General features: G+C 41.9%; 1 protein-coding gene across 2 annotated transcripts in view; it reads right to left on the bottom strand.

The window, feature by feature from the left end:
- The window catches only part of PI4KA (phosphatidylinositol 4-kinase alpha), a 54,938-nt gene that overhangs the window by 10,152 nt on the left and 29,666 nt on the right, over positions 1-15,120 (bottom strand). For both annotated transcript variants that reach the window (XM_050318584.1, XM_050318585.1), the window contains exons 20-42: positions 14,206-14,314; positions 13,542-13,678; positions 12,921-13,054; positions 12,118-12,200; positions 11,774-11,844; positions 11,532-11,656; positions 11,024-11,105; positions 10,320-10,403; positions 9,874-9,963; positions 9,006-9,125; positions 7,732-7,824; positions 7,214-7,370; positions 6,815-6,942; positions 5,444-5,602; positions 5,043-5,194; positions 4,387-4,494; positions 3,542-3,669; positions 3,342-3,461; positions 2,619-2,698; positions 2,284-2,477; positions 1,473-1,563; positions 1,118-1,285; positions 525-578 (exon numbers count right to left, since the gene is read on the bottom strand). In XM_050318584.1, the coding sequence (XP_050174541.1) occupies positions 525-578; positions 1,118-1,285; positions 1,473-1,563; positions 2,284-2,477; positions 2,619-2,698; positions 3,342-3,461; positions 3,542-3,669; positions 4,387-4,494; positions 5,043-5,194; positions 5,444-5,602; positions 6,815-6,942; positions 7,214-7,370; positions 7,732-7,824; positions 9,006-9,125; positions 9,874-9,963; positions 10,320-10,403; positions 11,024-11,105; positions 11,532-11,656; positions 11,774-11,844; positions 12,118-12,200; positions 12,921-13,054; positions 13,542-13,678; positions 14,206-14,314 (2,667 nt within the window). The remainder of the gene's footprint in view (positions 1-524; positions 579-1,117; positions 1,286-1,472; positions 1,564-2,283; positions 2,478-2,618; positions 2,699-3,341; positions 3,462-3,541; positions 3,670-4,386; positions 4,495-5,042; positions 5,195-5,443; positions 5,603-6,814; positions 6,943-7,213; positions 7,371-7,731; positions 7,825-9,005; positions 9,126-9,873; positions 9,964-10,319; positions 10,404-11,023; positions 11,106-11,531; positions 11,657-11,773; positions 11,845-12,117; positions 12,201-12,920; positions 13,055-13,541; positions 13,679-14,205; positions 14,315-15,120) is intronic.

The raw sequence follows: 15,120 nt of genomic DNA, 5'->3' as shown, positions 1-15,120 counted from the left end.
CTTTCCCACCTTTGTGCCATTTTCCATCTGTTCTATTTGGATTTCAAACCTCTGAGCTTAGAGCATCTTCCAGTGTGTGTGCAAAGCACAGCACAAAGCACAGCACAAAGCACAGTGTAACACAGACACTGGTCCTGCCTGGTATCACTGCGTGCTCCTCTAATACCACAGATCTACACATCTTCTCTGGTTTAACTCCACAGCCAAATTATTAAGTGGTTGTCTCATGCAGACCTTCAGAGGCTTTATTCAGACAGTCCTAATCTGGGGCTTCCCTTAATAAAATCTCTTTCCTGACAGATGAGCTACATAACCTCTGTTTTCTCAAGTTTACCTGTTTATAAAAGAGTTGTATCCAAAGCAAGCCAGCCTCTAGAGACAGTAATTTTTCTTCTACGTATTAGATATAGGACAATAATAAACAGCATTAGTTTAAGCTTAATTTTTGTCTTATTTGCTGCTTTAAGTCTAAAAGCTGCCTTAAAAATCTGTTTTGTTCACATGCAGCTGTTTCATGTTCTCACCTTGTCATACCGAAGTGCCTGCACGATCTGTGGAATGTAGAATAAAATGGCATCCTGAAAGACAAGAGATGGTAGGGTTTTGTCTCAGTAAATAGAAGGGAAGATGGATCAGATGCACAGAGAAAACGCTCCCTTCAGTTAGGTGATAAACAAAATACCACTGCCTCTTTATTTTAAACTAAATATATGCCATCTCCTCCAACCAAGGTATTATTCTGTCCTGCTACTCTCCTCAGAAGTATCATTAATAATCATGTACTCACAGTCCTAATACAAGTCTGACAAGTGTTAAAAAAACAGCCTTCTGCTGCTGTAGAAAAAACACCTTTTCACTGAGAGAAGATTCAATAGGAATCTGAGAAGGGCAGCCTGAGCAATTCAGCTTAGTGTGATTTATGACAAAAAAGTTGCAAGTACATGAGTCAGTATCACGTGGGACAATCAACCTCAACTTCTCATCCCACTCTGTGCCTGCTCTGCAGGGGGCTGTGCCCATTCAGCACACGTCTCTCCATGGCATTAAAAGCAAGCCTGCCCAGAGTGACCCAGGCCAGGACTTGCCCTGCAGTGTTAAGGGCTTTCTTGGAACTCACCGGAGGAAATGATCGCAGGACTTTCACCCCGTACTGAGCTGTCAGAGGATGAGGTGGGTACATGCTTGAAAAGTAGGAAAGGCCAGTTGGTGGATCTGTTGGTGCCCAGCACAGAACATGGCTGAGCTCAGGTGCATCAGCATCAATCGTGTGCCAGGTTACCAGGTACTGAAAAAGCAGGTCAGACATGACAGGAGTTTAAAGCACTCACTGATGTGTGGGTAGTGCACATCAGACAGACACGTACCACACACCTTCCTCTAGCAGGGCAAGTGAAACATGATACATTTTCTTTTTAAAAAACACAGCTATTTTATCTAAAGCACTTTCTCACAGTATAAATATCCACAAGTACCTTTATTGCTTCAGGGACGTCACTGACAGCTCCCGGGTCCAACCGAACCAGCCGGGTCACTTCTGTTCCAATCGCTTCGGTGTTCTTAAACCTGAGCATAACCAGGAATGCACAACAGTATTAGAAACTTCTGATGGCCTCTTCTATTTATGTGAAGATGAGGACAGCAAAGGTAGAAAATTATATGCTTAACAAACAAACATCCAACTAGGAAATAATGCACATTGAGGCACCAATATGCTGTTGAAAGAGGATTCTGAAATATTTTGTATAAACCAGTAGTATTTCAGCCCACTTCACTACTGGATTCTTGGCTCAAATATTCTGTCTTGGATTCTACAAAAAACAGTGGGCAGAACTCTACTTGGCAAAACTATCACTGTTGTAAGGGGGAAAGAATTTCCTTTCCCTTCCAAAGCCAACTATGCTAGTTCTCCTATAATACTTCTTAAAGTGAAAGCCAACATATAGCTAGAACACTGCATTCCAAGATACTTTTAGCACTGTTTAAATGCTATGCTTGCTAATGGGTTGAATGCTATTAAAAACCAAACTTGATTTCTTCTCAACCAAACACTGCCTAAGTCTTGGCAAAGAGAGGGTGGTAGGAAAGGGAGCTGGACTCCATTAGTGACTGAGCCAAATGAGTCTCTTAAGTAATCTGGCCCTTTCAGAGGTCTCAGCCATCTGTGACAGTATACAAACAAGGGGCTGTAAACAGAAGGAAGTGCCATCAGTTCTTACTGTATTTACTCTCTCAACTTCTAAGGCAGAAGTAACTGCATCAGTTGTTTCTTTTGAAATATCTCACCTGGTAGGCAGCTGCACAGCAAGGTGAGGAGAAATGCTCCAAGCCAGATTTACATTATCCTTCCACTGCTTCTCACTAAGGCTGATATATTTAGATCTCCAGTTTGCTACGCTGCTCTCTCCAGTTTGATCCAACTCCAGCTCAGGCGAGGACAGTGGATTGTACCACGTGATCAAACGTTCAATCTCGGTAGCCTGAGGGAAACAGAAAAAAAGTTAAAATGTGTTTCCTGGAAGAAGAAAAACACTCTCACTTTCATACTTTAGTTCATGTGTCCTGCATCAATAACAGGGTCTTAGAGACCCATGCAGTTTCCCCATCCTTCTGATTCTCACCAGCAGTGAGAGCAGTAACGTTCTCCGCTTCATGTAGTACTTGTGCAGCTGTGTACCCCTGTTTGTCTTCTTAGACATTCCTTGAGAAAAGGATAAAAAAGGTTTCAGTGGCTTTGTTCAGTGTGTTAAATGCTGCTTCCACCATTCACACCTGGCAATATTAACACAGAAGAACTGAATAACAATAGGACCTGTAATTAAACGACAGTGGCTGCAGAGAAGTCAGCACTGCAGCTACTCACTGGACAGTTGTTCTCTCAATATACAGAGTACCAAAGGCTACAGGGGCATCAATTTAGCCAGTAGTGCATTCACTTTAGAAACATGACAGTCTAATAAAAGGAGACACCACATAGTTTTACATCTCTACAAAAACACAGCCCACAGTCTAATGTCACTCTGTTGTCTTCAAAAAGCACTAGGGGTACGTTTCCACAAAGCAAGAAATTTCCTTACAGGATTTCAATGCATCTTGCTCTCCAATCTTATTTATTCTGCTCTACACAATTGAACATTCTATCACAAAACTCATTTCAGAATGTAGCTGCTTGCTACCAGTGAGACTTCTTCCAGCCCCTTTCCCAGTTTGGCACTAGTAATTAAATATGCTGCCAGAAAAACATGAGCCTGATGTTAAAGGTAAACACTGACTTTAAGCAACATCTGACTATAAACTATGGTGTAAAATGGGCTGCAATGAGCTGGTTACAATAAAAAGGGTACCTGATTTTTTAGATATGGTTGACATGCCACTGGACAAAGGGTAAGTGTTTATCCATCCTTGCGTAGCCTGTTGCCGAGATCCAACATTGATATCCAGGTTGCTCCTGGTGTCTTGATTATCTAAGAACAGAGCACAGATCTGATGTAGAATCCAATCAAAGGAACAAGAGGCTTTTCAAACAGCACGCCAAGGAACTCACCAGGTGGCACAAGCTGGCTGGCAGTCAGATACTTCTTGTCTGAGAACATCGCTGTCCAAAACTTGATCAATATGCTGATGTCCTCACGAAGCCTCTTCTCCCCTTGTGTAGGGAACTTTGAAGGACAACTTGAAGAAATTACACAAATAATGTGATGTTGAGTGATTGGGAAAACAAGCAAACAAAAATCCTCACAAACCTAATCAAGTAATATTTTTATTCTGACCATAATCTACAAGGATGAGACCACACATCACTACGTTTTATCCTCATGGCTTTATTATGTCTGACTAAAGAGTACAAACTTCCAATTATAACTGAAAATTAAGCAGCAGTCTGACAGTATCCTGGATTCCTTTGAAAGCTTATGTTAGGACTGACTGACCTCCTCTCATTCAGACATTCCTATCAATTAAATTATCTTCTGTTGTGCTGGTGTCAAATGTCAAAATCATCAGATTCAGTGTGGGTGTATTTTCAAAACAGTGAAACTGTATTTCAGCCACACACAGTGTAACTGCAATTCTTTAAATCTTATAAATCTAGATACAGTTTTGAGCATTGAATAAACTCCAAAATAAAGAAAAAAAAAAAGAACAGAAACATTCCTGAAGATACTGCTTTTTAAATTTCACATAAAACCTGAAGCTAATACCTAAGCCTCTTTAAGATAGTTTATGAACGATAAAAAAGCATGAGAAAAGTTTCTGTTAAAACGGGTGAACAAAGGAAAGGAAGAAGTTAAATCACAAGAAGAGAAAGAAAGCTGCTGCTTTGAGGTATTGCTGAAGGTTCAGGAAAAGCACACACACATTTTCAGTGAGCAGTTGTAAATAAAAAAGTACCTGAAATAATCAAAGGCAGTTGAATAAATCTTTTCCCTCAAAACGTTTCGAATGGTTGCGTTTGGAACCACATCAGCATGGAGCAAAGACAAACCCAGAGTCAGCAACCTAACAGGCAAACAGAGAGTGAAAACTGTGGCATTCCCAGAATGGTGACCAATGCAACACCATGCAAACCATGGCTACAACTGTCACTGTAGCCTGAGAAGTGTCTGTTTCAGAGCTCTTGGCAAACTGTTCACATTGTCATCAGGCTGTTCCTGAAACTGTGACTACTCAACCATAGAAAGTGAAAGCCGTCAAGTCACTGAAAGTGAAAATAACTGATGGAGCAAAATCCTCTACAACTGATAACACTGACTAGATCCATGATGTGGGCAATTCACTATATGAAATTATCCCATGAAGTTTTCTGAGCCATCAAAAAATTACTTTCAAGCTAAAGGTAGCTAACTCTGCTTTGGAAACGGAGCTTAAGACCCTGCATCACTGCAGGCTTTCAAAGCAATTTCCATCACTTGAAGTCAAGGATGTGTTGCACGTTTAGTATTTAGTTCTTTTCTCCCACCTCCCTGTAAACTTATTTGTAACTTCATTTCTTCTCCCTATGATCTTATTTTGGTGATTCCACCAAGGCAGAACCCCGAAGGACTCACTTAAAGCGGGGTCCGATGGCTGCCACGTGCCGGTTCAAGCTGCCCTTGGCCCCTCCGATGTTGAGCGACAGCGAGCGCTGGAGGAGGCTGGAGAAGATCTCGATTTGGTCAGAACTGCAGTATTTGGCTATTTCAAACCTCTGCACCAAAAACTGAGAAAGAGAGACAGACATACCATGCCTCCTCTGACCTTTTCTCACCTTGAACCCCACCCCCAGTCTTTTCTGTTTCAAACACCTTTCTCCCCCTCAGTTATCGTGCCCATCTCCACGTCTCCTTTGAGGCAGGACTAGAACCCTGACTCCAGTCCTTTCCCCAGTCATGAGAGCAGGCAGTGCAGAGCAGCTGTAACAGTCACTGCAGCACTGCCACAGCTGGGCCACTGCAGAAGAAATACACACCTCTATCCAGATGTAATGTGGGGTCACCTCTGGCGGGCAGGGCCTTGGTTGGCTCTCCTCTGAGGCTGCCAATGGATCTGCTTCTTTCTGCTCTGCAGAAAACAGGCCAACTTTCTGCTCCACTGTCATTTGCCAGGCTCCTGCCATTTCCCGCATGAACTGCAGAAAGGAAGGGAACGGTGTCTCTTGCTTCAAGAGCATTTTCTTACATGAAAAGTACAACCTTTCTCCACAGCACACACAAGAACCTACCACATCAATTAAAACTCACTGCAGTGTTAATGGAGGGGCAGAGACAGGTCTGTACATCCCACCTGAAAGAAACGTTTCCTTCACATCCTAACTTACAAGAGGGGCTCCCCCAGAATTTCAGCTTGTAAGAGGGAGACTGAGGGAACTGTGTTTAGCTAAGGAGACTGAACTGGTAGAGAAGCCAGTGCTGTTCATCCTCCAGCTCTACTACAGGTTGTTGCCTCCCACACCAAGCCAGCAGACAAGCCCAAGCCAGGTTCCCACGCACTGCAGGACACAGTCTGGCCCATGAGCTGATGAAGTGCCCAGCACATCGATGGCACACAATTCAGTTTTGCTGATCCTGCTCTCGGGAGCATCCTCTGGCAGTAGGGAGACTCAGCAACCAGGGGTGCTTCTGTGTTCTCCTAAACAAGACACAAGGACATTTCCCAGAAGCTGAAGAGAAGAAATGAAACTGATGCTTACGAAGTTAACCACTGAAATGTGTGTGTAAACTCACCTAAGCAAATTCAGATGGGTGATTATCTCCAGCAAGTGGAACACTTAGCAGTCACCAGGCAAAGCAATTACCAGAGGCAGCTCTCTCAGCTGTGTGGGGACTGTCACTACACCATGCTGAGCAACTTTATTACTATTACACTAATCCCCCTCTCCCAAAATACAACTGGTCTGGCCTGTTACAGGATTAGGACACATGCAAGCCTATTTTTTTATGCAAGGGTGCAATGCCAGATACTGAACATTCTGAATAATGAGCAGGGACACTGATTTTTCCTTGATTAAAAACACCATTCTATAGACTGTGAGAGTCTAGACCTGACTCATGAACAGCTCAGGCATCTCATCTGCAAAGTAAGTTCTACAGCAGACATCCTAACAGGTTTCTTCTGCTGTACCACTCATGCTGCTGAGAAAGATCTGTTACCCACAGTCCACTTCATGAGGGTGCTCAGGCTTCCAACAATACATGAACAGAGATTTCCTGGCAGGTTAAAGTGATTAACAATGCGTTTACCATCCTTACTTGACACAGACTCACAGTATCTGTCAATCTCTCAAAATTTTCCCTCTTCCCCCTTGCAGGGGCAGAGAAGGAGTCGTTAAATTGCTTCCTACCGGCACTTCTATCCCGTTCTTGGCAGCGAGCAGCCACTCCCAGCAAGCAATCGCTGCTTCCATGCCATGTTCATTGAACATTCGCAGGGGTCCCCAGCACAGATGATGAAGGAGCTGAGGATCACAGTCTGAAAACAAACATTCACTCAGGTTTATCCAACAGAGTAACTGCTTTTCACATCAGCATGAAACTGGCGTGCACAGTATGTAATAATCAGTTCCTAATAAATAGCTTCTACTTTAAGAAGGCTTTTCCCCAGTATAAGCCTAACTGGAAAAACTCAAAACACAGTTTTGCTTCAAGTTGATGTGTACTGGGTTGGTGTATGGATAGTTTCTGTAGTTTATTACTCTTGGCATTCACTGCCAGAAAGCAGAACTCCATTTGGTTTTCATTACCTTTGCTGCTTATTAGCAGTGCAGTCAACTTAAACATGGCCTGGGTGTAGCTTTCGGTATTGCCTGATTCAAGAGCAGCATTCAGGTCTTTGACCATCAGTTTATTCAGGTCAGATGTTTGTCCTGTAGCATTTGAGAACTGAATCATCCCAGAAACCTGTAAAATATAATGGGTTTTTCAACAGAGAACAGTATTTTCAGGAATCTTGTTTGGTACTGGTCATGTGCTGATTTGGGAGCTCCACAAACAGAGGCAGCTTTTGTTATGACTTCACTAAATCTTTATCTGCAATCCAATCTTTAACTTTATGTAATCTTTAGCTTTATCTGCAAGACCAACAGTAAAATGATCTGTTTAATAACCCAGGAAAATTATATTCTTTATCTTCAAGGCATTTAGAGACTGTGCTTCATATAACATAAATCCATCCACCAGTGTAAGTGGGAAGGGAATCACCCCTAAAAAAGCCACACCAGAGCCCGTGGACACTTTGTATTCACAAGAAATCCCTCCTCACCTCTCCGGCGTAGCGATTGCGCAAGTTAAGAGAAGCCATGAAGTTGGAGTAGTCCCTCTTCACACAAGTTGGTCTTTCAGTGAGCTGGGTTGCCTGTGACCAGACCACATGAAGGACTGATAAAAATTCAATAAGGAACATGTGCATTTACTCCATGGATACAGAATAACAGAATATCCTGAGCTGCAAGGGACCCACAAGGATCATCGAATCAACTCCTGGCCCTGCACAGGACCACACCAAGAGCCACACCATGTGCCTGACAGCCTTGTCCAAACACTTCTTGAACTCTGTCAGGCTTGGTGCTGTGACCTCTGCTGTGACTGGGACCTCTCCAGATTCTCAAGACCTTTCAAAAATCATTGTGAGGGGCCTTGTGATGACATCATCCAGCTCCATGAGTACCTTTGGATGAATCCCATCAGGACCCCCAGGCTTAGAGGGACCCAGCTGGATCAGCAGAGAAGCACTAGCTTGGGGTCAGCTGGGAGTTCATCATTCTCACAGCCATGGTTCTCCAGTTCAGGGCACTGGGACCCCCTTAGCCCATCATCAGCGTTGAAGACAAAGGCACAGAGCATTAGAACGTCTCTGCCTTGTCCATGTTTGCTTGTCTATGATTGTTTCATGGTCACTGTGGCCATGGTGGCCACCAATCACCCCTTCACTCCTGAGACCCTCTCTGAGAACAAGCAACAAATCAAGGAGGGCATCTTTCTTTGTCATCTCCCTTAGTACCTGCACCATGAAGTTATCATCCAGGGCTTTTTAGGGATCTAGTCCTGTTTGTGCCAGCTGTGTGGTATTCCCAGTTTACATCCAGCAAGTTGAAGTTTGGAATACACAGATATTTGGATATACTTTTGAAAGACCAAAACCAAGGCATATAAAGAGTGGAGCTCTGGGCCTGCTGGTCCCTTTTCATGAATAGGTAAGGAAGAGGACAGAAGAGGAGATGTGATCTCGGTCCTGCCCTCTCCATGCAACAATAGGCTGAACTGACAGTCACAGAGAATATTTTTTCCTGTCTTTAAACATGCACTAGTAATCCACATTTATCCAGAAACATGACATCACAGACAGAAAATCTAGTCTTTTATGGAACAACATAACTGGCAGATTCCTGGATTAGAGATGGAAAGAAATAAGATATCTGTCCAAGCAACATCCAACTGCTGTGACAAAGATGAAAATCTGTGTTCTGTGGCCACACTGAAGGTTGTAAAATTGGCCCAAGAGATCTGCAGGTACACAAATGAACAGACAATACTCACGCCCAGAGTGGTGTTCTGCCTGTTGTAGCCTGCGAAGTGCAACACACTTTCTGTGGCCATAGCCAGTCCTGTGTGCTGGGACAGCCCTGACACCCAGTTCTGATGTTTGTTTAGGTACTCCTGGAAAAAAAAAATCCAAAATAATTAACTACTTTCAAAACAAGGCAGCTCATAGATAAGTGTTGCATCACTGCAAATTATGGGAAACGTATTTCTACACATGTATGACAACAGAGTGTCTCTACTCATCCCTTTCAGGTTCTCCTGGCAATAAAAAACTCTGAATGTCCTCCTAAATACACAAAGAGTAAGACTCCTGCTGTATTCTAAAAAATAAAGCTATCAAGGTAGATGTTTGAAGGCTGAGATCTTATCTTAAAAGAATCACTTCTGACAAAAAGAACCTGGCAAAAGGAAGTGTTTTGGACTCTAGGGAAGAAGGAAATACAAGTCAGGTGTCCTGTCAGGTAATGATAGAATTTCTTGAGGCAATTTTTTTGGGGGAAGGAAATAAAAACTTCAGGTAGATTTACAGTGTCCAAGATCTTGAGACCTCAGGAATTCTGTTATCAGCACTAAGTTCAGCACCTCTAGACAGAATACTAATCTAAGATGGACTACACAGTTCCTTCAACTGTTTACAAACTTATTTTCCAAGACAATGATGTTTGGACCACATCAAAAGTCACATCAAATCAAAACTTCTAATTGTCCTCTGCCAGTGCTATGAAGGAAATCTTAGAGCAAGAGAGTATTTTAAATTATGCTTAGATAGCCTAAAAAATAAAAATAAAAAATAAACCCCACCACCTAATTCTAATTTTGAAGATCTGCAAAAATGGAACTTTCCCAGCAGCAGGCTCATTACCTGCAGATGGGATTTTGTAACAGAGGGAGCCCATTTCATTGCCTCCTGCAGGATCATCCCACAGCGTGCAGCGAAGTCCTTGACTATACTCTGGAATTAAAAAGCATCACTGCAATCAGTAAAATACAGGACATTCAAGAGGCACTGGTTTTAATGCTGGAATGAGTAATATAAGGAGCACAACAGGTTGCAGCAACACGACACAGCTAAAATTTTCTGTAACAGTTAAATGGACCCTTGATAAGCAAAGAACTGTCAGACTTCAAGTCATGTCAACTAGTAAGATTAGGAAAAACATAAATACCCAGTGCAGAAATATCTATCTTATCTAGGTAAGTATTTTTTTTAAAATGACCATTCAGAGTAGCTCAGTAATTTATCTGCAAGACATGAAAAGACCCACGAGGCATTATTTTATTCTTTGATAATCAAGGAGGGCCATTTACCTCTCTGGCTTCATGTGTGTCAGGGACTGTGATCCTGTATGGAGCATCAGGAATGTCATAGTATGGTTGGTCCTTGTGAATGTCCTAAAGAGAAACAATTATCAACTCTCAGTAAGGTAAAATTCATTATCACTTGACTTGAACACTACAGGTAGCAAAGAAAAAGAATGACTACCAAACCTTTTTTGCTAATATTTGCTCTCAAAGTAATTTTGAACAGCTCTAAAAGAAACTGTTTGTATTCCACTTTGGTTTTTAGCATAAATAATTTTAAAAAATCTAAAGCTTTCTCCTCAACATTTGCTACAAAAATAAATCTCTATGAAGCATTTCCATCTTCAAAAAGACCAGATGTAATAGATTCAAGGAATATGGATACACATACACGGAATGGAGAGAACACAATCTGAAAGCAATAATTAATAAAAAAACCAAAACCCAGAAAGCAGAAAAACACCACCAGATTTTTGTTTCAAATGAGACATTTCAACAATTATAAACCATATCTGACAACAACTTTTCAGCACTAGTTTTACTACCTATGAAATAGGGTTGCAAAGACACTTCTTACCTTACAGGATTTAAAATTAAGATTTTATCGATCTTAGTGATAAAAGGAAAACCAAATTAAGAACTCAAGTAAATATAAAACAAATGCAAAACAAAGCAAAAAAAATCAGTTCTATTAAAGAAAAAGGACTTACTGCACTAAGAGACAGTGACAATGTCTGCAGGATATCCAGCATAGTCTTCAGCACAGTTCCACTCCACAGCAAGTGAGGGAACCTAGAGCAAGGCAGAATTGAGAAACACAATAACCATGAGAGCTGAGGAGGGAAATTGTTTTATCAAGAAATGGAGCTGCTCAAAGAGGCAGATTTATCCATCCCTGGGTCCACTCAGAGTTGAGAGAAGCCACGAAGCTGCCACGGCTCCCAGTGGTCAAAAGCTGAGCAGAGCTCCTTCATAGGAGTTGAGATGGAATTTATATCACGGGCACTTTGCTCCACCCATGGGAATACTCAGCAGGCACCCATTTTAAGCAGGAGTTTCAGAGTTCAGCCTAAAAATACTGTTGAATATTATTTTTCAAGGAGATGTTTCAGCAGAAGTACCAGCCAAGAAACCCACCTGCCTGTGGTCACCAACAGCCTAAGGAATCACTAAGGAGCCATTGTGAAAAGAGAACAGGAAAATTAAATCTACACCTACTTGTCCACCAGTCCAGATAAGTATTTATCTGCAACTCTCCTGATCCTCTTGTGAATGTGGTTAAAATTCACCAGCAAGAACTGAGCATGTCTCTCCAGCTCTTCTTCATTCTCCTTAGTTTTAGGCTAAAAGACATGCCAAAGAGAAGTATGAAGCTCTTAAGGGAAAAGAAAAACACGCTTTCATAAACTGAAATGAGAACATTTATACAAATTCAAAATTTTAGTTTCCATGCAACCTACTTTATCAGCCATCATTGACAGGAAAGCTTCAAACACCTTATCAGCAACAGCTATCACACACTGCATCATGCCTGAGGAATTGAGAGAAGTGACAGGTTTGATTATCCAAATTACATTTGTTTTATAAACCATGCTTAGCAGTTAAAAAGTGTTTATGTTTACTCAGCCAACACTGAACCAGTTTCCAAACAAAACCCGTGTTCTTGGCAAGGATAATGCAACAGCAATTTACTCAACATGATTCACTTTGTTATAAAGCTGCTTGATTTGTTTCTGTCTTACAGGCCTGGAGATAAATTCCTTGTATCTTAAGTTGCAAGAAAACCTGGACAGGTAAATCTTACCAGATTTGTCTTTCTGAATTGCTTTGTCTTCAAAGTAGCAAAACATGACTTGGAAGCGATCCTGGTCAGTGGAACGCAACACCCTGGGCAAGGAAGAGCTGGGTGAGTTGAGGGGTTTGGGGTTTGTTTGGTTTATGTTTTGTTTGAGGGTTTTTTTGCCTTTTCCTTTTCAACATTTTCAACATGAATCTATGTACTTTAGTGCTACACCTCACACCTACAATCATTGTTCATGTCATGATAATTTTCAGTCTCCAGCAAGGCTGATATTCCTATTTGTTTCTATATTTGACTAACAGGGCTCAGATCATAAACCACCACTTTCCTTGCTGCTAGACCTCCAGCTCAGCTTTCAGCTATGCACTCCTTTGAGCAGCAACAATAAATAGATTTTTGAAGGGAAAACACAGAGTTTGTGAATTCAATATCTTTGATCAGTCCACCCAACATGCACTACTGAGGAGGAAAAAGGGCATCACAAAAAGTTTCTCAGCTCCTACATTACATTAATCTCCTAAAATAGGCACTGTCATTCAGGGGTGCAGCACAGGACTGTGCAGAGGATACATCACACTCACAGGACCCTTCTGTCCATCTCCTATTAGCTCTTACATAGAGGAGATCCTATTTTTCGGGCCTTGCTGTTTTATTCCATTTGGCAATTCTGCAATTCCCAGGCTCAGAATCTTCAGGAGAGCTCATGTGGCTCAAAACACTGAGTGTCTGGCAATTCTGACTTGAACATACACGGCTTTTAATTTTTTTTAACCCATCAGTGGAAAGAAGTTTATGTCCATGTTTACCTCATGTACTCCAGGCGGTAAACGGAAAGGAGATAAGTGGACATGGCAAAGTCCAGCTTATTGATCAGCGCTGACACCTCCGGAGGAGGATCCAAGAGATTGATGATGGTGCTCCGTAATTCATTTAACTCAGCCTAGAGATGAACACACGGAGTTGTCTCAGGTGGGAGCCCTGCTTTCGTCTGTTCCCAAGCACACACATTCAGCTACTGCTCTGTTCACTCCTTAACCTCTGCAGACAGCAGGGCCGAACCCGCTGTCTGCAGATTCAGAACAAGCTGCCCTGTGTTGTTTGCTTTTAAACTTAGTTGATTATTTTCTTAAACAGTGCGAGTTTTGTCTGATACAAAATGGATGAAAAAGCACCAACAGGCTTCCATCTCCACAAAGTCTTGGTTTCTACACCTAACCAAGATGGTGTAGCTACACCACCCGAAACACGTGCATTAACCCCGAGCCACTTTTGTACTCTGCTGTCAGAGAGTAGTGTAAAAAAGCTGCTTTTCACTAATAGGAGGCAGGTTGAAGGGGTATTGTGCTATTTCAATATATCACAGATACCATGTCAGTTAACACTGGCAGACACTATGGAAGGAGGAAATAGCAGAAATCAGTTCCTACAGGGGTCACAGTGTCATTCTTCATGGCAGAGTTGTACTGAAGGACAGACCGCAGTGGTTCTTTGCTGGGAAATGTCAGCAATGGAGACTTGGTGGCAATTTCACATACACCTTCATACCATTCCTCTGGCCAAAGACCTGGAGCAGAAGGAGAAAGAGGAAGGTGGGGTGAAGGAGGAAAAAAGGAAGTTTCACAAAGTTCCCCATGTTACTGAGCTTGGCACTACTTCCTAGGGCTAATTTTTCATGCACTTGAGCATGAAACAGTCGACACATGTGATCCATGTTCCAAACATAACAAGCATGTTTAGGTTATTCCAAGTGAAGTTTCTCACTGGAAAAGAAGTTTCTATTGAGTACCACTGAAACCCACGTGGTCTGATCTTCCATTTCAGGAACTTAGCTATCAAAAGTCTTACTTAACTAAGGTTATTAACTTAGCAATAAAACTAAGACAAGTTGTACTGTGCTGAATCTCATGGCAAACCAGCAAGGATGTAAAGAAATCCTACCAGAGAACTGTCCCAGAAGCTGTTTGCCTTGAGGTGTCTTTAAGCCTGTGTTTTTTCTTCCATCTACTATGAATGGTTTGCATATAGGGGTATTTACATCCATCAGGAGTTTAAACGTGAGCAACAATGTTGTTCTCTTAAAAATCACAGTACCTGATCCTTCCACAGCAAATCCCATCAGCACTGAATACAGCCAGAAGTCACGGAACAGCTTCTGCAACCTGGGCTTGGCCTCCTTGATGGGTGGCAAACGCCTGGTGAGCTACCAAAGAAATGAAAGTCAACCTCAGAGAATGGTGGGAGTTACAGTAACTTCATTCCACGCTCAGGAATCAATTCATGCACCTTCTTTACTGTGATTTACAAAGGTAACATTCTTTGTCACCCCTGAAAACTAGTATTATATAGCTGTTGTTATGCTGAAGAAAATAATTCTTGTTAGAGGTCTGAAAGGGCAACTTCTGAGATGCCTGAAATAAGAATTTCCTTTGTCCTACACAGGAATAACACCATGCTGATCCAGTAACCTCTGCAGAGAACACAGAACATTGGTACACTGTCAACTGCAGGGAGGAGAGACCACCTGGGCCTTCAAACTGTGCTGAAGACAATGCCATGCAGCTTTGCCTCATTGTAAAGGAACTCCAAACCAAATAAATACGAGTCAAACACACTTCTGGTTGCTATTGTTTATGAGCCTTGTGGAAATACATTGAGGCACCAATTGGGGACCTTTCATTGTTTGCACCCACGCACAGAATGACATCAGTTCTGAAGAATTTACTATCTAAACAAGCAAGGAAAAGAGCATTATTTTCAACACATTTATTAAAATTCTCCAATACTTTCTGCACGAACAGCTGCTACCATCAGAGGAGCAGTTTATCCTCCCAGGCAACATGATATGCAGTTTTAGATAAATTTATATATAAAAGATCACAGTGTGTTATCCTGAAAAGAGTTAGAGGCACAGGCAAGTGTATAAAAAGTGAAAGAAACTGTCCATTAAACCACAAGCTTCATTCAATATGACTGTATATTATTACTCCAAACTGAAAATGTTACATT

The sequence above is a fragment of the Myiozetetes cayanensis genome, unplaced genomic scaffold (genome assembly GCF_022539395.1).
Source record: "Myiozetetes cayanensis isolate MyiCay16 unplaced genomic scaffold, myiCay2020 scf21, whole genome shotgun sequence".
NCBI lineage: Eukaryota > Metazoa > Chordata > Aves > Passeriformes > Tyrannidae > Myiozetetes > Myiozetetes cayanensis.
The sequence above is the reverse complement of the archived record's forward strand: the minus strand, read 5'-3'. Positions and strand labels throughout refer to the sequence as shown.